This window comes from Cetorhinus maximus, chromosome 24 (genome assembly GCF_964194155.1).
Source record: "Cetorhinus maximus chromosome 24, sCetMax3.hap1.1, whole genome shotgun sequence".
Lineage (NCBI taxonomy): Eukaryota > Metazoa > Chordata > Chondrichthyes > Lamniformes > Cetorhinidae > Cetorhinus > Cetorhinus maximus.
The window spans coordinates 46,641,514-46,665,307 of record NC_135902.1 but is presented as its reverse complement, the minus strand read 5'-3'; the positions used below and the strand labels follow the sequence as shown (position 1 = coordinate 46,665,307).

Genomic DNA, 23,794 nt, shown 5'->3' with positions numbered 1-23,794 from the left:
AGCCAAAGTGAAGTGCTGTCATTGGGGTGTACAACCTGTGTACCTGACATCACACCAGCACTGAAATGCATTTACCACAATACACATTTGTGTAGTAGACAGGATGTCTTTTTGGCTTGATGGCAGCATCCTGTTTGTGCATTTGTTAGTTTTGTCTGTTTGTTTCTATTAGTTTGTTAGTTCTGATCCTGTTAGTTTTTTCAGCAATACAAAAGCAAGCTCAAGATATCACTCCTTTTGTCATCTTGGATTTAGTCAATTATCTTACTCTAGGATGGCAATTTGGAGATTAGATTGGATTTAGCACTTGCATAAAGTAGGCTTAAGAATTGCCAGTGCAAACTCTTCGAATGGGTTTGGATACAAAATTGCCCACTGGGGACTAAAGGAAACAGTGCCATAGCTGCAGAAAATTTATTAGCATGCAAAAACAATTCTAAGAAGTCAACAATACAAAAATCCAATCAGTTGGACAGAATTCTGATGACCGCAGATACCTACCAGAAGTCATATTTCCCCCATTTATTAAAAAATTCAAATTAAAATTTCATGAAGCAAAGAGAAATAGAAGCATAATGTGGAGGTAGCCCATAGCGACGCATATATTTCACTCTAAATCGAGCATAATTTTATACTACCTTGAAATACCATACCACTAATACTCTTCAAATGCTCATGCAACACATTACAAGTAAAACTGAAGCAGAAATCTAATGGAGGTTAAATGCTGAAAATTTGATGCACTGCTCTGCATGCATGAATAGGTGGTCAGGCAATAGACAGTACAAGGTTAAGGATTGCATAACACTTTTACTCAATAGGCTCATGTGCAATAAGGCACGTAAAATAAATGACTTAATAACCTACAATCACTCATGACAGCAGAAGGTTCATCATTTGACAGAATGAATCTATAATACAATTTGAGGAGCACATTGCCCTTACCATATGTGGATTACTTGTGGGATATTTGAATAATGCAGAGCGTAGCTGAACATCATTCTAAATGAAGGATCCTATTTATGATCTCCGCAGCTCCAATTCCAGTGAGTAGGTGAATCACACAGATGTTTGAACTTCAGCTAGAAGTACAGCGTAAGCCTTCTTCCTGAAGGCTCACTGTACCAGACATCCTCTCCTCTTCCCTCCTTCCTGCCAATAGCAATAGGTCACCAATCTCCCACTAGCTCATTGTTCATCTAAAAAGGTGCTTTACAGGAGAACCATTGATGCAATTGCTTTACGTGGACAACAGTGACAAGGTAGCATTTACTGTTCATGCCCAGTTACTCAGTATTAAAAGTGGGACTGGAGTCACATTCAGGCCAGGCTCAGTAGCAGCTCTTCCTTGAAGGGCATTAATAAACCAATTAAGGTTTTATAACAATTCTGGTGCCATTTCACCAATTGCCAGATCTATTTAATTAAATTTAATTTTAGAACTTGCCATGGTGGGACTTGAACTCTTGAACTTCTGGGCTTTGCTCCAATATCATAGCTATTTATTACACTACCATGCTTGACACACCCTCTAAGGCAGCAGGTGATCTTCACACAATGCAGAAAACTTGCCCTTTCCACCATGCAGCCACTGAACTTGTGCTTAGACTAAGGATTGAATAAAATGAAAACCCAAATCTTCAGTGAAACAGCAAAAGAGGCAAAAGCAGGTTATTTGGAAAAGCAACTTCAAAAAAATAGAAAAGGACAAAGTCAGGCGGTCTTTCTTTAAACAAACACATCACAATGCAAAAAAATGGAAGTGAACATCCCACAGTTGAATCTTCAGTCTTCCCTCCAGGCCCAATGTGTAGGGAAGAGCACCTTCTTCTTGGCAAAACAAATTAAACAGTAATTCATGTTCTCTCAATCTATTGCTGCAACTTCAACAGATTATTGAAATCCCAGGAAAACCAGCATCAATGACTAAATAGTAGTTTATCATATTTCTCCAGAGTTTTCCTTGATTTCCAAAGTAATGGCAAGAAATCAGAAGAATACCACAGAAATTATCTTCTGAAATGACAAGATGGAGCACAAGAAAGTCATCCTGCTCGGGTGGGTGGTAAGGGGGAGATGTTGGGGGAGGGTGCAATGGCATATGGTATCAGAGGTGATAAAGGTCAAGAAAGATGACAAACAAAAAGTCATAATAGAAAATTGAAGGGAAATAGTCTGTGACTTAGACCGACACATCAAGTACTGTGGGCAAAAGGAGATTTAAAAAAAGATTAGAGGGTCTCAAACACAAATGGTGGAATCTAGTTGCAAAGCAATAATAAGTTCCAGGATATTGTGAGAAAAAGATTATTTGGAGCCAGCACTGACACTTAGTTGAATGTTATTTTTATTCATCCATGGGATGTGGGCTTCGCTGCCTGGGCCAGCATTTATTGCCCATTCCTAGTTGCCCTTGAGAAGGCAGTGGTGAGCTGCCTTCTTGAACCACTGCAGTCCATGTGGTGTAAGTACACCCACAGTGCTGTTAGGAAAGGAGTTCCAGGATTTTGACCCAACGACAGCGAAGGAACAGTGATATATTTCCAAGTCAGGGTGGTGAGTGACTTGGAGGGGAACTTCCAGGTGGTAGTATTCCCATCTATTTGCTGCCCTTGTCCTTCTAGATGGTAGTGGTCGTGGGTTTGGAAGGTGCTGTCTAAGGTGCCTTCGTGAATTCCTGCAGTGCATCTTGTAGATGGTACACAATGCTGCTACTGTGCGTTGGTGGTGGAGGGAGTGAATGTTTGTGGATGTGGTGCCAATCAAGCGGGCTGCTTTTTCCTGGACGGTGTCAAGCTTCTTGAGTGTTGTGGGAGCTGCACTCATCCAGTCAAGTGGGGAGTATTCCATCACACTCCTGACTTGTGCCTTGTAGATGGTGGACAGGCTTTGGGGAGTCAAGAGGTGAGTTACTCATCGCACGATTCCTAGCCTCTGACCTGCTCTTGTAGCCACAGTATTTATATGGCTAGTCCAGTTCAGTTTCTGGTCAATGATAACCCCCAGGATGTTGATAATGGGGGATTCAGTGATGGTAATGCCATTGAACATCAAGAGCGATGACTGGATTCTCTCTTGTTGGGGATGGTCATTGCCTGACACTTGCGTGGCGCAAATGTTACTTGCCACTTGTTAGCTCAAACCTGGATATTGCTCAGGTCTTCCTGCATTTGGACACCGACTGCTTCAGTATCTGAGGAGTCGCAAATGATGCTGAGCATTGTGCAATCATCAGTGAAAATCCCCACTTCTGACCTTATGATGGAAGGAAGGTCATTGATGAAGCAGCTGAAGGTGGTTTGGCCGAGGACACTATCCTGAGGAACTCCTGCAATGTCCTGGAGCTGAGATGACTGAACTCCAACAACCACAACCATCTTCCTTTGTGCTAGGTATGACTCCAACTAGCAGAGAGATTTCCCCCTGATTCCCATTGACTCCAGTTTTGCTAGGGCTCCTTGATGCCACACTCTGTCAAATGCGGCCTTGATGTCAAGGGCAGTCACTCTCACCTCACCTCGGGAATTCAGTTCTTTTGTCCATGCTTGAACCAAGGCTGTAATGAGGTCAGGAGCTGAGTGGCCCTGGTGGAACCCAAACTAGGCGTAATTGAGCAGGTTATTGCTAAGCAAGTGCCACTTGACAGCACTGTTCATTACTTTACTGATGATGGAGTGTAGACTGATGGGGCAGTAACTGGCCGGGTTGGATTCGTCCTGCTTTTTGTGTACAGAATATACCTGGGCAATTTTCCACATAGCTGGGTAGATGCCAGTGTTGTAGCTGTACTGGAACAGCTTGGCTAGGGGTGCAGCAAGTTCTGGAGCACAAGTCTTCAGTGCTATTGCCAGAGTATGTGCATGATAATCAGCAGGAGATTTCCTTGCCCATGTTTGACCTGATGCCATTAGGCTTCATGGGAGTTCGGAGTTGATGTTGAGGACTCCGAGGGCAACTCCCTCCCAACTGTACACTACTGTGCTGCCACCTTTGCTGGGTCTGTCCTGCCGGCGGGACAGGATATACCCAGGGATGGTGATGTCTGGGGCATTATATGATTCCATGAGGATGACTACATCAGGCTGTTGTTTGACTAGTCTGTGAGACGGCTGCCCCAATTTTGGCACTTGCCCTCAGATGTTACTAAGGAGGACTTTGCAGGTTGGCGTTGCGGTTTCCTGCACCTAGGTCAATGCCGTACTGTCTGTCCGGTTTCATTCCTTTTTTGTAACTCTGTAGCTGTTTGATACAACTGAGTTGCTTTCTAGGCCACTTTAGAGGGCATTTAAGAGTCAATCACATTGCTGTGGGTCTGGAGTCACATGTAGGCCAGACCAGGTGAGGACAGCAGATTTCCTTCCCTGAAGGACATTAGTGAACCAGATGGGTTTTTACAACAATCGACAATGTTTTCATGGTCATCATTGGACTTCTAATTCCAGATTTTCACTGAATTCAAATTCCACCATCTGCCAAAGCGGGATTCAAACCCAGGTCCCCAGAGCAATACCCTGGGTCTCTGGGTTACTAGTCCAGCAACAATACCACTATGCCATCGCCTCCCCTGTTGAGCTGAAGATGAATTTTTTTGAGGACACTGGTGAGCAGCATTTTTGAAGACAGAGATATAGGTCAATGATAGCATTCTATTCATCAACTGCAACGAAAACACAAGTTGCAACGAGTTATATCTAAAATCTAAAAGCTACCAAACACAACAGATAAAGCTGAAAGAGAAACAAGTGGCTGCTATATCAGAGGATTGAGGAAATAATGGCATAATACTGAATTGTTGCAAAATCTCTGCATTTAAATAAATACATATATAGCAAACGCAGAGAATTCAGGTTATTGCCACCAGGAAACACAAGCGTCAGACAACAATCTGAACAATGACACATTCCTGTAACTTGGGGAGGAAAAATCGATCAGGTCAACAGCAGGCAAGACAAATGGTAACAGACCTCTTCAATCAGATAACATTCAGTTTCTACTCATCAAACAGCATACAGTTGCAAATTCTGCATTTTGTTTGGGTTATAACTGCACATTTAGAAAAGCACTATCGTTTCAATTCAATTTGTTAAATTTATTCACAATGCTGAATAAACAAAACTCACCCTTGGTTGCCAATTCTCATACTGCTTCTGTAAATTAGCACCAATACTTTCCAAAGCTTTCTGAGGGCTCATGGACAGTGGATCTGCAAGACATTAACAGGAAAAACATTTCAATGCATGAGACAATCTCTAAATACAAAAACTAACACTTTAAAGGACTGTGGCCTTAGAAGAAAACAGCCATTTGCTGAAATAATCTATGGTGCTATAAGTTCAAACCTCGTCATGACAACTGCAGAATTTAAATTCAACTAATTAAATACATCTGGAATAAAAAGCTAGTATCAATGATGACCACGAAACTATCGGATTGCGGTATAACCCAACTAATTCACTAACATCCTTTAGGGAAGGAAACCTGCCACCCTTCTTATCTGATCTGGGCAAAAGGTGACTCCAGGCCCACAGGAATGCAGTTGATATATTACTGCCCTATGCAACGGGCTCACAAGCCACTCAGTTGTCTTAAACAGTTATGAAAAGCTATAATACACAAAAGCACTGTGGGAGTACTTTCACAAGGATTGCAGTGGTTCAAAAAGTACCATCGCCATCAACTTCCCAAGGGCAATAAATGCTGGGCTTCCCAGCAACGCCCATTTCCCACGAATGAATAAAAAATGTTCAATTTCTGGGTAAGAGGTTGATTGACAGTGTTATAATCTCAGTCAAGACCAGTAACTTTTTTTTTAAAAGAAGAAATCCAAAATCCCAATTATTGACAAAGAATGAAGTCCGAAGATTTCAAGACGTAAACCAAAAAAAATTACTATACAAGAGTCAAACAAGGTAAAGCCTAAATAGTATCTTAGTTGACCACCTATATTCTAAAACCCAGAACCAACATAGGCCCAACATAAATTAACAGAAAAATTGCAATCAATTATAAACTATAAATTACACATGAAGTGGCTGATACAACGAAGACAGGTCTTATGAATTGGCTCAGCAGTCCACTCGGCCTATACATCATCAATCACAGTCACAAAGTCCTTCAAAACTCTGTTTTCCTCACGAAGAACTTCAGCTCTCCTTCTGGGGTTTAGCCTGATTGCAGCTAACATCAGCGCACAACCAACCAGTCTTCACCAAAAATGGCACATGTCTGCAGGATCTCCTCAACTCTGCTTCGGCAGTCCCACCAAAGTTTTCCTCAGCTCCAGCTCCAACTTCTGGATGTAGCCTCCGCCATCCTCGGCCTGCCTGTACTACACCAGTGGGCTCGTCATCAACTGAGCTCTGAGGGCTCTGTGCTCTTTTATATGGTTTTAACCAGAGGTTTTGGATTTCAATCTGTTTCAGTCTTAGTTTCCTTAGCAACTGGGAGAAACAGTTTCCCTTTTCAATTAGGGTCTGTCTCAAAAAATGCAAGTTTGAAACCATGTGGTCCATCACAGCAGTCATTAACAATTATACTTTTAAAGCACACTTGCATTGTTAATTGTTAGGCTTAACTCTCTATGGCAAGTTTAATGGGTAATTACTGTGCAAATACAGCAACTTTATGAGAATCACAGGTGGCTAAAAATGAAATGCCATTTTTGCAAAGCTAACAGTGCAGCATTATAAATTGACTGGCAACCGGTGGTAATCTGTAATTCACGGGTTAGTGTTTAATTGCCATAACTTGCTGGTCGAATGTAGTGCATCGTTCACGCAAACTTATTTTTTCAGTAAATTCTAGGTCTGTGCCTTTCCTGGAGTGTATTTTCTTGACCTGATGTGTATTTCCAGGGCATTGTTTAATTCTGAATATGCTGTTCTCCTATGCCATATTTACAACATTTTAAAATTCTTCAGGTATAATTTAAAACAAAAGCTTTAAGATTAGATAAAAGCAAAATACTGCAGATGCTGGAAATCTGAAAGGAAAACAGAAAATGCTGGGAAAACTCAGCAGGTCTGACAGCATCTGTGGAGAGAAAAACAGAGTTGATGTTTCGAGTCTTTATGACCCTTCTTCAGACCCTTCTTTAAGATTAGGCAAGGTTTTTTTTAATATAAATATTCTTTTCAATTTACCACTTCTGTTAGATAAAATATCTAATATTGTTAATGATTATAAGCTTCTGCTATTAACACATTCTGCTATCTTACCTCTATGCCACTATTAGCACCTTCTTTAATCTTTAACACTACTATTAACATTCCCTTTGTCCTGTGTCCATGACATCTTTGTCAAATTTATCCTTAGCTCCCACCTATCCCTGACCTATTTTGCTCCACCTCCTCTTAAACTGTATAAAATCCATCACATCTCTACTTCTCTTTAGTTCTGAAGAGTCATATGGACTTGAAACATTAACTCTGTTTCTCTCTCCACAGATGCTGCCAACCTGCTGAGTTTTCCCAGCACACACTGTTTTTTATTGACGATCATAAGCTTGTTTTATCCATGCAGGGTCTAACTTCATAGATAGATCAGAATGTATTCGCTGGAAAGCAACTAATTTTAATCGAATAAAGCTAGTCCAAATTAAAATAAGCCCAGGCAACACACATGCACATCGCTCCTCTTTGAAATCATCATTAACCAGAGATTAACCTTGCCCAAAGTCACTCTTAGGCCATTAGGAGTTGTGCAAACATAGCACAGCTGAAAACTGTAACACGAATCAAAGATTTATTTATTTTTGAATGGGGAAAGGCCAAACACAACCCAAGAACAGAAGCTGATGTTAGCCACACAGCTAAATGATATGGGTGCATCCCCTCGCAATGAGATGCCTATCTTGGATGTGCAACTGAGAAGGTAGCAAGAGTGAGGTAAGGAGATGTGGAAAAGAGGGGCTTCTGCAGAGGGATCAACTCCTGGCTACCCTCGCATACCTCCAACGGTTAACTGCATAACTGAAGACTCGACAGTGGTGGTGATGCAACTCACTTGCCTTCCTCCAATGATAGTTGAAGAAAGGTCAAAACCTGAAAATTATTTGAATTATATTTTTTAAAAATCCCAATTGCTGCATAGCTAATTCACACCCTTAAACTTCAGACCACCTACAGACCCAAGTTACCCATTTTTCACAGTGACAACTGCGTGACTGCATGACATATTGTATCATTTATACCAACACTTTACATCCATCAGTTCCACCACAATGCCCTCAGCTGTTTGAAGTATTAATTTGAATGCAACTTATTACAGAACACAAAAAAAGTACATTTAACAAGGTTTTTTGGCAAGATGTTTCACCCACTTTCTGAAGAATTTAGATGAGACCATTGCATCTAGACAAAGAAAGCAGCTTCAGTAATTCTTACCTCTACAATTGTAAGCCCACCAATTTCACCTCTCTTGTTTGGTGGTGTAGTGGGAATGTCACTGGACTTGTAATTCAAAGGCCCAGGCTAAATCTGCCATCCTTACCTAGTTTGGCTTACATATGACTCAAGACCTACAGCAATGTGGTTGACTCTTAACTGCCCTCTGAAATGGCCTTACAAGGCATTCTGTTCAAGGGCAATTAGGAATGGGTAACAAATGCTGGCCTTGTCAGAGATGCCCACATCCCATGAAACAACAAAGAGTTTCAGATACATTGACTTGGGAATGAGCCCTTTCATTTCCATAAACATTGTTATATTTTTGGATCTTTGATACTGTTCTTAATCTAGAGTTTTTGTTTCCAGAATTTCATATCAGTCTCAAGAGTGATTCTTGACTCTGTTTTCAAGAGTGTCTTAATCAGGTAATGATCAGAACAATTTATCTGATTTAGCTGTTGAATTATCTTATGTCTCTATAGGATCTCTCCATATTTGATAAGCAATAAAGGTTTACAACTTCAAATTCAGTGGATGCTGAAATCTGAAATAAAAACAGAAAATGCTAGAAATACTCAGCAGGCAGGCAGCATCCCTGCAGGGACGACCAGAGTAAACTTTTCTTTTTTTATTATTCTTTCACAGAGTGTGGGCATTGCTGGCTGGGCCAGCAATTATTGCCCATCCCTAATTGCCCTGAGGTGGTCTTGAGCACCTTCTTGAACTGCTGCAGTCCATGTTATGAGAGTACGCCCACAGTGCTGTTAGGGAGGGAGTTCCAGGATTTTGACTCAGCACCAGTGAAGGAACAGTGATATAACTCCAAGTCAGGATGATGCATGGCTTGGAAGGGAACTTGCAGGTGATGGTGCTCCTGTGTATCTGCTGCCCTTGTCCTCCGATGAGGTAGAGGTCATGGGTTTGGATGGTGCTGTCAAAGGAGCCTTGATGAGTTGTTGCAGTGCATCTTAAAGATGGTACACAATGCTGCCACAAGTGAACGTTTAAAGCTGGTGGACGGGATGCTGATCAAGCGGGCTGCTTTGACCTGGATGGTGTCAAGTTTCTTGAGTGTTGTTGGAGCTGCACTCATCTAGGCAAGTGGAGTGTATCCATCACATTCCTGTCTTCTGTCTTGTAGATGGTCGACAAGCTTTGGGGAGTGAGGAGGCAAGTTACTCACTTCAGAATTCCTAGTCTCTGACCTGCTCTTGTAGCCACAATATTTATATGGCAGATCCAGTTCAGTTTCTGGTCAACAGTAACCTCCAGATGTTGATAGAGGGGAATTCAGTGATTGTAATGCCATTGAATGTCAAGGGAAGATGGTTGGTTCTCTCTTGTTGGAGATGATCTTTGCCTGGCACTTATGTGGTGTGAACGTTACTTGTTACTTTTTCTGTCCACAGATGCTGCCTAACCTGCTGAGTACTTCCAGCATTTTCTGTTTTTATTTGCAACTTCATACTTTGCTTTTAAGCTATTACACACATCTATTTTACTAAGGGTGAACAAGCAAGTATCAGTGATAAATTGAAAGAGCAGAAATCATTTTATCTACCTCCTTGGATGGAAATCAATAAAAATTCATGATCAAATGCCAAACTATTCTGTTGTTGTAATGTTTCTTGTATTTTTTACTGCTGTGGGAATTGACTATAGCTTAGACTACTCTCCTTAGAATTTCAGAGGCCAAAGATCAAATAGCTATACGTTCACAAATATCCCTGAAAACGGACACAGGATTTCGAATAGATCTAAAGTTGTTGAATTCAATATTCAGCCCGGAAGGCTGTAAAGTGCCTAGTCGGAAGATGAGGTGCTGTTCCTCCAGTTTGCGTTGGGCTTCACTGGAACTTTGATCTTAAACTCCCTCCCCCCATCCCCACCCCGTTTCTTCCCCCTCCCTTCTGTTTTTTTCAATAATTTATATAGATTTTTCTTTTCCCACCTATTTCCATTATTTGAGTGTCCTGCCATCCATTCTTAATTAGCACATTTTCTTAGATAATATCACCACCTTCAACACCTCTTTGATCCTTTTGTTTGTGACATCTTTTGATTATCTGCTCCTATCACTGCTTGCTTGTCCCTACAACCACCCACCCCCCTCAACTTCTCCCCCCGCCACCTTAAACCAGCTTATATTTCACCCCTCTCCTAACTATACTCAGTTCTGTTGAAGGGTCGTGAGGACTCGAAACGTCAACTCTTTTCTTCTCCGCCGATGCTGCCAGACCTGCTGAGTTTTTCCAGGTAATTTTGTTTCTGCGGAGAGGGATACAGTTAATATTTCGAGTCCGCCGAAACATTAACTGTATCCCTCTCCGCAGATGCTGTCAGACCTGGTATTTTTGTTTTTGTCTTAAATATTGAGGCTAGATTCAAAGGGGTAGTGAACAATAGTCAATAAAAAACAAATTGAGCAAAATACAAAATTCAATATTCTTCACTTAATGACTGGTGCTCACCATCTATCCTCTATCTATTCCTCTGCTTCAGTATCTACATTTCAAAATCATATAGAATTAAAGCTCAAGGTATCAGCATTAGCACATATTTAAATTCACAGTAAATCTATTAAAAAATAATAGTGTTGAAATAATTTAAGTGGCAATTACTATTGCTCCAGGGACAAAACTGGATCCACCCCTCATATAATAGAATGCCATTAACACCACAGGATGCAATTATGTTAAAAGATTTTAGCAGGCTGCCAGGCAAGTGGATATTTCTTCCCTGCTGTTTTGTATTTTACTCTATGCAAAGATGCTAAAAATGCTTTGAATGCTATTGTTGCCACCAAGGGTTGCCTTTAATTAAACTGTTAAATTCTACCTAGAAATAAAGGAGGCAACAACATGGAAACAAACCATTCAGTGCCAATGTCTCCACACGTCATTGGTTTTCTAATGTCTGCTTGGGATGACCCTTCATTTTCAAATCAAGGTGGTTGGTTAGATCTAATCTGCCCTTCTCAAATTTTGGCTGCTACTTTAAAGAAAAAGACATACGTTTATGTACCACCTTTCATACCACAGGACATCCCAAAGTGCTTTACAGGCAATAGAGCACTGATGAAGTGCAGTTACTGTAGCAACATAGGAAACGGGGCAGCCAATTTATGCACAGCATGCTCCCACAAACTGCCAGAGAATAATGAGAGTTAATTTGCTTTTGAGGGATGATTGAGGGATAAATATTAGTCAGAGATAATTCCTTTGCTCTTCTTCGAAATAGTGGCTTGAGATCTTTTACATCTACATGAGAGGGCAGACAGGGATTTGGTTTAACATATCATCCAAAACTCGCACCCCCAACAATACAGCGACTCCCTCAGTACTGCACTGGAGTATCAGCTGAGATGCTATGCTACTCAAGTTTGTTTCCAGCGATTAATTCCTTTTTACTACCATTATTTTGCAGTTATTGCTGCAATGCTACTGGGTTTGGAATTTATTCGTTTTGCTTTGTTCCTGAAAATAGGCACCACTTTGGCTCATTCCCAGGCTAAAGGGAATACCACTGTAATAAAAGCAAAATACTGCGGATGCTGGAAATCCAAAACAAAAGCAGAAAACGCTGGAAAAACTCAACAGGTTTAACAGCATCTGTGGAGAGAAAGACAGTTAACGTTTCAAGTCCATTTGACTCTTCAGAACTCTGAAGAGTCATACAGTCTTGAAACATTAACTTGGTCTTTCTCTCCACAGATGCTGTCAGTCCTGCTGAGTTTTTCCAGTATTTTCTGTTTCTGTGTTCATTGATTCTATGATGGTCAACGGTGTTGAACTAGCTAGGAGAGGGGCTGAGAGATCTGGGCATTGTGTAACCTGGCTACTCCCAGTCATTGCAGAGCAGCAACTAACAAAGCAAACTGAATGTACTATTGCCAAATCAGTAGAATTTCAATCCAAGGCAAATTTGAAAAGGTTGAATTTTTATGCCCTGAAAGGAGGTATGCAGGAAGGGACTATATAGAGGTATGCAAAATACTAAGTGGAACAGAAAACATTAAACATTAGTAAAATTCATATTAAATCTTTACCATGTGAGGTCCAGGGAAAGGAATAAGACAGAAAAATGGCAGTATGCAACAATGTCGGGTGCACCTCTTCACATATCTTCTGGGCAAAATACCAGACACAAAAATTTGAGTAATTCAAGAGGCTTTTACACGCTGTAATGAAGAATCGGGGGAGGGAGAAATTAAATTATAGGTTTTTGTTTTTGAGCTAAACTGCCAAAAGGCCATATCTGCATATCTGTGATCTTATTGGTTCTGTAAACGTTCTTTTCATTCTTTTTGCTGTTCTCCCAGCCATTCCTCACCCATCTCTCAAAGGGGTAAGGGGATAAAGACAAAAGCCAAAGAGCTTCTAGGAACATTGTTCTTAGCTGATCATTTAAATATAACATATATTGCACAAAAATTCAAATTCCCTCTTTGCCTCCCCTTGAGAAAAACCTATTCCAAACAATTTTTGAATACCAGGTAGCATTACAAACTGCAGTTGTGAAGTAATTAGAACTGATGTCTCACCACTTCAACCTGGTGTGAAGAGAGCCTGCTGATCACCCGGCAGGATACTCACAACACTATTTGCTGGGAAAATCATTAGAATTCTCGCAACAAACTAGTGGCTGATCGGGAGCACGTGGGTCAACGTTTAATGCAGATCCAAGGTACCAGGGTCCAACGCAGAAAGGAACAACAGCTTAATTAATACCTCCATAAATGCAAAAGGCTCAAGCAATTTCTTCAGGTTTCCTAATACATTTAAAAGCTTGCTTAGTATGAATCAGAGTTATTTTTCCTCTTTGGCAATGGGTTCTCATTGTTTATAATCAGGGCAACGCGAAACAGCACCAGTCTGCTAACAAAAGTGTCACACTGTTGGCCTCAGTTATTTTCACAACTAAATCCAGCCCTACAGTTTGTCAGAGTCTTCATTGTAAATAATTGAACCTCCAGCGTTTGGCCAAACTTCACTTCTAACAAAGATCAAATGTTTTTGATAAAATGGCTTACAATTCCTTTCCTGATAATATGGGCTGATATGAAAGTAGATTTCTGTAACCCACATGAATGTCAGGAAGTCTTTACACCTCCCATTACTAGGTTTCAGTTTTTAAATAAATCAGTAGAATCCCTTGGCCTGTCAAATAATCATTGTTTCAAAAAAGTATAACTCCTTCAACATTTTGTACCCAGGGGATTTTATTTTATTTTGTGGAGCCTTCATCAATACTGTCAAAACATGGTTGAATATTGATTGAAGCCTCCAGCACTACTCTGTGATGGTCTAAATGGAGATCACAGTGGCATTGGTTCAGCAAGCTCAATCTCATCACTGATTTTAATGGGGGTAGAGCTATAATGAGCCGTTCTACTTTATCAGTCTCTGTGGAATAGTGCAAAAATCTCAGTATATAATATGATAAGTCATTCATATCACAATTGCCCAGAATTTCTGCAGCATAAAGTGGCACACACCATAGATGTGCCATTATTATGCTGAAAGCTCTATGTGATTATTACTCCCATTTTGGTGGGCTCTCCCCTGCTTCTCCCAAATTGGACCTTGGCGCACCAGCCCAGATTGAGGGCCAGCTAGCTAGGTCCCAGACTTCATTCCTACCCCTGGAACTGCTAACGAGAAAGTGCCTGGCCTCCACTCAGCTTTTCTCTGCTCTATACCAATGCTACGGAGGTCAGAAACTCGGAGCATGGATGCCCATGGGTGAGTACTTCATTCTGTCACCGCAGCGGCTTCCTGTGGCAGCATGTAAGACAACTGTGGGATGACATGCTGGCCCAAAAATTACTCCTTTAAAAAATTAGAGACGTTACTCATCTTAAGTTGTTGGAAAGATACCAGGTTTTATCCCTTAGTAGTGGTTGAACAAAGTGCCAATGAAAATGTGACTACTGGTCATTGTTGCTGGAGTACAATAGCAGGGTGTCCAGGAAGTCCTATTTTCTATTTCTCATCTAAATGTATCATCTGTCACACTGCATCAGTTTCCACATGTCCACTGATACACCCAGCTCTACTTCACTACGTCTCAATCACTCCACCGACTCAGAATTTTCAGACTGCTTGCCCAATACCTGGTACTGGATGAGCAGAAATTTCCTCTAATATTCAAAATCTGTCTCCTGACAAAGCTTTTGATGATCAACCACAATGTGTACTTATGTGGCTCAGTTTAAAATTTTGTCTTATGATGCTTCAGTGAAGCACCTTGGGATATTTTATGTTATAATTAGTTTTTGTTGTTGACACATATTCTGATCCCAGGTCAATCTACTGCACAGCACAGTTTTTCCAGCTGTCTCCTGCCAGAAGTTGCACCCTGATGAAGCCACATCTGGAATTACACACATTAAGTTCAGCTCACTGACATGAAATGGTCACCCAAGCTCACCATGCAGTGTAGATGAAAGCAACAAGCTAATTCTTGATGTTCAAGGGAAGAGCTGTAAAGAAAAATCAATCTCTAAATAAACCAGAAGATTGTGAAAGGACATTAGAAGTACGGTTAATGTGAGAGAAGAATGAAACTAAAACAATAGGTTCAGATAAAGAAAGATTTATATTTCTACAGTGCCTTTCACGACCACAGGAAGTCCCGAAGTGTTCAGCAAATGTATCATCTGTCACACTGCACCAGTTTCCACATGTCCACTGATACACCCAAATTTCCTCCAATATTCAGCCAGGCAACAAAATAAGAGGACAAACATGTTTGTAAGCCTGTACAATCAGCATTGTGAAGGGTAAATTAAGGAAGTTAAGGAGTTTTTCTTTTAATTAAAGTTACCAGCAGCTGCAATGTATTGCTGGGAAGGATAGTGAAGTCAGAACATTGGATTCATTTAAGGAAACAGCTAACAGATGTATGGCAGGTGGAACAATGAGATCTCACAAATGCTTGGACATTCATAGCAATTGATTAAATCTGAGCCATTGAACCCTGCATCCATTATTTTATTGATCAAATTGAACATAAAGCACTTTTTAAACTTTTCTGGTCTGAAACTTTTTCTTTTATAAACTGCAACTTGACCATCTGGAAACTTTCAGATGAACATATTAAACGCCTTTAAGGATCAACGTGGATTCAAACTATTCCTTTTTTATAGATAGCATAGCAACAAGTGGACACTTGGATTTACTGCCCTTACTCTATTGCTTGAAGCAGGATTTTTCACAGGCAAGAACTCAGGCTGCCTCAAGAAAATTACTCTCTTGAATGAAGGAATATTTTTGTAAATATATCAATAACCTTCCCTGTTTTTTTCTAAAGGGAAAGTGCAAGTCAGAGGACTTTAACGCCTAATACACATCAATGCTACATAGAGAAGACACAGCTATGTTTATTGATATTAGCACGAATTTCCAAGTGGAATTCAGCCAAAGCCAATTGTATCAACCACCTCCCCACCAGCTTCCAAAACCATGGTCAGGGAACAAACAGGTGAGCTAATACACCAAGCATTATACACTTATAATACTGCTGGATTCAAATCATATTGCATTGTGAACTAGTGCTTTTTAACTGAGGTAGTAAGGTCAGTCAAGATCTTATTATATTCACTGAGTCAAAACATGCCTTAACTCAAAGTGTGATTCTGTTCTGTTCCAAGTTCCCTTTTGAGAAAGTTGAATCCACCTTTGGTTTCGACCAATTTTTACTGTAAAGGAAGTCAAACAAGTTTTCCGAAAAACGTGGGCAACCTTTGTAGTCTTGCACTAGAAGACTATTTTAATAAACTTCAGTTGTTAGAAACACCCTAAAGGATTTCAAGAGCCTGAACCAATATCCTGGCATTGCACAAGTGGCGTTTTGTAGTAACCAACACACTGCTTCAACCAGCGTAAATCCTTCAACGTTACAAAAACCTACACTCTACATTTCCCCGTGAATTTCCATTTTTCCGCCAATGATCAGAACTGCTGCCAAAATGGGAGACGAAAAGAACTAAGTATACAAGTAAGAAGTAGGTCTTGTATAAAATAAAGCAGGAATAGCCATCCAATTCGAATGACCATACAGAGACAATGTTGCAGTGAGGAGTTGCAGCAATGTCCCACATTCGACTCCTGGTTTTTGCTGAGTTAGATTATCTTAGCTGGGCGGATTGCGCAAATAATTAATCACAGTGCTTTGCATTAAGAGGGAAAATAACTACATTTCTAAAATGACCAGGGTTCCGCTCCTATTAGAATCCAAAGACTACTGCTAGAAGTGAGCATGTGGACATCAAGCAAGGAGAAGATTGAGCATAGCTATAATGCCTGCAGCAGTTAAACCAAGTGCCAGAACTCACTATCCCCAACTCACATATGAAGCAGATTCACTTGAGCAAGATACTATACTCCAGGAAAGAATCAATACCTTCAGAACAGGGAGTAAACTGGCAGAAAGAAACATTTTATTTTTAGAAAGCCCCCAGGTGATTCCAGCCACAAAATCAGAAACTGCACTTAGAGGCACATTCATGCATATTTAACAGTGCAAGCCAGAAGCAAAACTATTGGGTCAAGTGACAATTTATTTCTCCACCAATTTCGACCACTTCTAATGAGTTATATGCATTAACAATTAAAACTAAACTAAGATAAACCAAATGCTACCCTGGCCAGTTTATGGATCCGGAAAGGACTCAAATATTTACTCATTAGACCAAATATCAAATCCTTTTCTAAGGTGGTTTACATTTTCTCCCCTTCTCTGCCCTCCTCCTCCCACCTTACAAACAAAATCTAGACATTTCACGAACAAGGCTTACAAGGGAAACCCGGATTCCTTTTTCCCTGTGGAAGGCTACTCCTCATTGACTTAACTGAGATAGGAAACTTGGCCTGTGGGTTGAGGAACTGTGATCAACCTCTTGCAATACATTGTGCCACAGTTATTTGGATAATAGTTAAAAGCATAATTTCTGAAGTTAAACTGCTAAATAATTTAATAATTGTTATTTAAAAAAAGTTGCATTATCCAGGGCATTTTATGGGTGTGCTGAAATTCTGAACTAAATATACAATGTACATTTTTTGAACATAGCAGGTTATGGAAAAACAAGACTGCAGTCCATCCAACTATTTCAAAAATCCGATATTTCTCAAACACCTGGTGCTTTGAGATTCAGTAATTTGGTGCACCAAAAAAAAATATATACTGCACTGCAAGTGGTTGGATAAACCAGAGTCCCCAAGTGATGAATTTCCAAACTCAAAACAGTCAATTAGGGGAGCGATTTTTTCACTAGGGAAATGCATGTCATGAAGTACCATGCTGCAAAGGGGGAAGCAGCCGAGATTGCTTCCCTGCCCCTTGGAAGGACAAGGTGAAGGTAAAGTGAAAATGTTACCATCCAAGATTTATTAAGTCCAATAATATATCGTAAGACAGAATTGAATATTCAGAAGTGTGACTGAGGAAATGAACAAAGGCACAAAAGAATATATCTTCTCATGAATATAAGAGGTTACCCACCAATCCAGCATTCCAAACGAGCACACGGAGTAGTTTTCACCACATCTGGGGGATCCACACCAACGTTCAGGCACAGAACTAAGGCAACACTGACAGTTTTCATCTAAAAATACAACAAAATAAAGTTAATCCAAAAACTCTCATTTTCCCTTCTTTCCAATAAAAGGACTAGAGACAAATAAGCAATTCCTCTTTCTGAATCAATGCGTGCAAAGCAGCATTAAGTACTATCACGTGTATTTACTAGCTTTCATTCATTTTCGGCATAGGGTTTTAACTTGTAATGAGTTAGGCTTCAAATTTTATTCATGTGGGTTATGCCTGAAGTAAAACTGTATTGAGAAGTGCAAGCAAATCACAAGCTATAATCACATCCATGGTGTTTTAAACAGTACATATAGTACAATATACCAGTGAGAGAGAGAATTGAACTAATTTAAAAGTAAACCATTCAAATCTACCAAATGTCCCTTTTATACAGAGATACAAAATAAGATTTTGTTCGAAATTATACACACATACTTTTAACAACTGTACAGTTCAACAACAATTGGTATTTAACAGCTTTAATGTGGTCAAACATCCCAAGGTGCTTCACAGGAGCATTATCAAACACAATCTGATACATAAGGGGATATTAGGGCAGAAGACCAAAAGCTTGATTAAAGTGGTAGGTATTAAGGAGCATTTTAAAGGAGGGAAAAGAATCGGAGCGGTTCAGGGAGGGAATTTTAGAGCCTCGGGCCTCAGCAGTTGAAAGCATAGCTGCCAATGCTGGAGCGAATGAGCAAATCGCAAAAAAAATGAGCAATAGTTGGCTAAATCCTAGCACTGCAGTTGCACTACATAGTTAGTAAATGCACCGTACATATACATGTAAAATTAGAATTTCTAAGACTAAATTTTTATTCAAAAAGTAGGGGGTTGACTTTTACACGAGTAACGTTTTGGGCAGGTTGAAATCCACCCACTACCATCACCTCACTACCGCAGAATTGTCAGCTTGGAGACTGTTCCCTCTAACATCATCCCTAAAAGTAGCACAAAAGGAGTGAAAATTATTAAACTTTTATTTATAAATAAATAATAACCTCCATGGAGTCAGACATTAATTTATGTATCAAATTTATCAAAATCACAAACAAAAGCCATTTATATAAATTTATACAATTTCACTGTTCTTCACAATTCAGAAAAGGATACTAGTTAGCAGCAGAGCATGCGCTGAACGTGTATTGACATCTATAAAAACCACCCTCCTCTTCGTCTTCAGAACCAAATAACACTTCTTGAATGGCATCATGCGGATCAACAACATCATCTTCATCAGCAATCACATTGTCGTCGCCACATCATTCCACAAATAATCACCCTCTGCACAATCGTGTGCATTGGATATTCCACATTTCTTGAATGATGTGACAACAATCTCCGTTCTGATTTCATCCCAGGCCTCTACAACCCATTCACACAAGACTGCTAACATCAGAGGCCGTATGCGGTCTCCCTTGGCGTATGTCTTCTTTCCTCTGATCATCCAGTCCTTCCACTTTTTTCTCACTATCCTTGAAGGGCTTGTTTAGAGACACATCCAGTTTCACAGTTGTGAAATCCTGGTCTTCCGTCACAGTACAAAATTGTTTCTCTTCATAAACCTGGTACACCATCCAGGGCTGGCTTTGAGAAATCTGCAATGCCTAATTTTCTTACTTCTTTCAGGACAAAGATTCGAAAGATCTTCAAAAAACAGAGTCCGTTCTGGCGATTATCTTTGACGTATTTTCCAACTTTGTCTTCCAATCTTGGCCACATGCCAGGCTTTCCTGTTTGTGCATTTATTCTTAAGTATCTGCCTAATCTGTGCAGAGAGCTTCCCATCTCTAACGTTCTTCTCCAATACCTTGAATTCTCCAGCTGCTGCACAATTATTTGCCTGCTTTGCAATCTCAACAACTTTTAAGTTTGAACAAGGCTGTGTATCTGCCATATTAGGGGGCGGGATTGGCGAGAACACAGCGCACAACAGCGAGTTGTAGCCTTGACATCACATGTTGATGCGCGCAGATAAGGGGAGCTGAACAGCTGCCTTCAATGGTATGCTATTCTAGGATTCAATCAAGTAGGTTTGCATCAGGGCGAGTTCGACTTCAGCAGCAAGCAGGTGACAAGTACAAAGTTTCGATTTTTTGGCTAAAGGGGGTCGACTTTTACACGAGATCGACCATTACTCAAGTATTTACGGTAACTGACAATGCTGACATTGAAAATTACTTAAATTAGCTAATGCATCCAAGCTGTCTCTAGCATTCAGCAGTTGCAGGATGGTCACAACTACTCTCAAACCCACCGTCGACCTGATTTGCCCCCACGCCCTGCCCCTCACTGAACCCATATCTATGCCAATAAGGAATTGTTGTTTCGGACTTCCACATCCTCATTACCAAACTATTTCTGCTCAATAAATAACACCTTTCAGACATGCACAGAAACATTTGTCAAACTAAAAGGAGAGCTGCAGTGTGGTCCAGATGTTCCTGGAACTGTAAATGTCACCATCCACTGCACCAGTCTTACCATTAATAATACCCTCTATATTTTCCTGCATTCTCACTAGAACACGTACGTCACAGAAAGCATACAGGAGTGGTTGTGAATCAGAAGCAGCACAGCCAATGTTCATTGTAGCAATGCCCAAAACAGTGGAACAGAATCGGATTCCAGGCTGTGTTTTTGGACAAAGCGATCTTACTGTGACAGATTGGAATTGCTAAAGTGGACAATCAATTCTTTAAAACAAACCCACTTTGAGCTCCTTGATGAAAACATTTTTGCCCCTGAGTGCACAGCACTTTAGTGACTTATCAGAATTGAAATTGCTACTTGCTGATACCCAACCTTTATGTTTATTTTATTCTTGGGGTGTGGGCAGCACAGGCTAGGCTGGCATTTTCTACACATCCCTCATTGCTACAATGGAGTAACTTGCTAGGCCACTTCAATGGGTTGACTTGCAACTGACCTCCTTGCCTGAACTGAATGTTACCATCTTCCTAATTGTTTACTATATTTCTGAGTTTTGTATCATCTGCAAACTTTGGTCATTAATATATATCAAAATGATCAGCGGTCCTAATATAAACCCTGACGAAGAGTACTGTTTACCTGCCTCCAGTCTGAAAAACGACCAATCAACACTATGGCTTTCTGTCCCTTAAACCAAATTCATACTAATGCTGCCAGTGTCTCTTCAGTCCTGTGGTCTTCAGTTTTGTTGACAAGTCTATTCTGTGGTACTTTGTCAAATGCTTTCTGGAAGTCCATATACACAACATCAGTTGCACTACTCTCAACTCGCGCTATTACAATGGCACAAGTGCCCAGGAAAGTCTGAGCCACAGATTTTAACTAGCCCAAAACACACAACCAAAATGTAATATAATTCCTCCCAATCAGGATGGTTAGGAGAAGAGAGAAGAAACTTTCTCTCTACTTCACTATTCTCCTGAAGATGTTGACTATTGCTGCAATATGATTTTACAGATACCTGTGGCCCGCTGGCACGACTGTCAAGAGTGGTCACTCTTCATGAAGTCGCCTTGATAGCAAGGATTTGTAAGTTGTTGAATTTTTGGGGGGGCGGAGTGAGATGACAACCTAGCTCAATCCTGCAAAGGGAGCAATGGAAGTCACTCTGTCAGGGACAGGACTGATCTCTTTTTTGTCCACACCAAAGGAATCTAAAACCAATTGCACAGCCCTTGCTGATACTCTAGCTGAGACTGGCTAACACAGCAGTGAATCCAATCAGAACACTCTTGGCTGGGTGCCTAAGTATCACAACAAGCAATGCCATAACCCACTAAACGATATCAAGTCCTACTATGAAATATTCTCAATATGATGGGTCAGTACAGTCAATCCAAGCATGGTACTCAAATCAATTTGTTCCACAGTAAAAAAGAAAGTTAAAAATGCTTCATATCTTAAATGAAAACACAAAACGCTAGAAATATGAAACAGGTTGTCAGCCTCTGTATAAAGAGGGCGTTCATCAAAACCTCATTTCCTGTTTCTGTGTTCATTAGAATTGCAGCACCTGCCTACTTACGTCTACAAATGCACAAAACGGGCTGCACCTATGCCAGGAAGACCAAGGAGGTCAAAACATTTGTTCTCAAATCCACATAGAAAACCAAGAGAAGTGCAGAATTCCAAACACTCTTCAGAACAAAACATCGTTTTCAGCTTGTGAAAACATAAATCAACTGCAGTCATCAAGAAACCACTCATTTCAAAAAGTGAATAGCATTTTTTTTCTTTTTGCACTAAACTAAAGAAACTGCAGTTAATTTTAAGTCATTCTAATGGTTTCAACAATGTTCCAAGCAATTTACACACTCCACTTAACTATGGAGCCATAAGAGTTTTGGCTCTTTCTTCCAGCTGCCATAGGTTTGTTACTCAGCAAACTCATGCCCAATGGGGTATGAGATGCCATGCTGTTCTCAAATAAAACCATCAAGTACGTTAAATTGTCAATTGTTCTGAAATATAGAGAACTGCAGAAATTTTAAACGTCCATGTTATCAGGATTTCTATAGCAGCTGCAAAAGCCTATGGGAGAAGCTTAAGTCTGTCATGGTCCATCTTGGAACAAGCGACTTATAGGATCCAAGTAAATACAAGTGGAAAAACACAAATTGCAGCTAAACGCAATTCACAAATGATGCTGCCCATATAAAGCTGCAAATGAAAATGTCACAGTTGAGAAAATTTATTGTAGAATTCTTTACATGCAGCCTTTCATATTGCTCCAGTGCTTCCTGAAACCTAGTCTGGGAATGCCCTGCCATTCTCATTACATCTTAACTCGACCTAGCCAAACGGGACAAAAAATGGTAACACTTACGTTGCTGAAGGAAGGAGCACATAAACAAGCCTTTGACGTAAAGACAACCAAGTTGACAAACGGCAAAATTTTCAAATCCTGAATGTCTTTATTTTTACTGCTTTCATGTTGCTTCAACTTACACATTTATTACATATCCGAATCGCTTGTATTTTCATAATATCTGCTTCACCTCATGAAACAGTCAATATCAAAGTATCTATGAAGAATTTTTTAGTGTGTGTTTTTAAAAAAGGTTAATTATCAGAATTTAGCAATGTGGGTTAATTCCTTAGCCAAGTTAATTCATTTTTTGGAATTGAAATTGGCGACAGTTAAGAAAAAGAGAACATAAAACATAAACAAAAAAAGCCTTTCATGTTCTTTCAGGACCTCTGCAAGGGTCAGTTTCATCTTCTGCCAGTTTTGGCACCAAGTCTATATTCCTTTACTCCCTGAATCAATATCTTAGCACTGTTTCACAAATACTTCAATTGGCTCAGTATTCATTGTGCCAGGTAGCAGTTCAATTCGTGTGAAGACTATTCTTACACTTAGCTCAATTTTTCATTTAAAGTCACATGCACTAGCCCTTCACAAGGTACCACCATGTCCAACTTTCAATTGTTCTAAAAGTAGTTAAATCATGTCATTCTTCAGTCTTTTTCCTTTGGGAAACTTTAGTAACTTGGTACTATCTTTCGGAAGATCTTTGGCCTGCCATGATCTGGGTGCATGGGTCCAGGGTGAGATCCCTTTCCCCCATACTGACCCTGCTATTCACTCTCTTGGGCCCAGGCTTCCTTCTGTTACTCAAGTTCCTTCCCAGCTCATGCCTGCCCACCACTCCATGCCCACCATTAGGTATGTTATCTTCGTTTTGTTCATTCATGGACCTCCAACTATTGCTAATTTCCCTCTATGCCCACTTGTGTGCTTTACACTGGTGCCCACTCTTCACTTTCCACATTCACAAATATCAACACTTTCAAAAGAATCACAGAATTGTTAT

The 23,794-nt window shown here is 40.2% G+C and overlaps 1 protein-coding gene across 3 annotated transcripts in view; it reads right to left on the bottom strand.

Moving 5' to 3' along the window:
- Positions 1 to 23,794, bottom strand: part of rptor (regulatory associated protein of MTOR, complex 1) — a 427,059-nt gene that overhangs the window by 271,804 nt on the left and 131,461 nt on the right. For all 3 annotated transcript variants that reach the window (XM_078571169.1, XM_078571168.1, XM_078571170.1), the window contains 2 exons: positions 17,895 to 17,997; positions 5,121 to 5,203 (listed from right to left, as the gene is read on the bottom strand). In XM_078571169.1, coding sequence (XP_078427295.1) covers positions 5,121 to 5,203; positions 17,895 to 17,997 — 186 coding nt within the window. The remainder of the gene's footprint in view (positions 1 to 5,120; positions 5,204 to 17,894; positions 17,998 to 23,794) is intronic.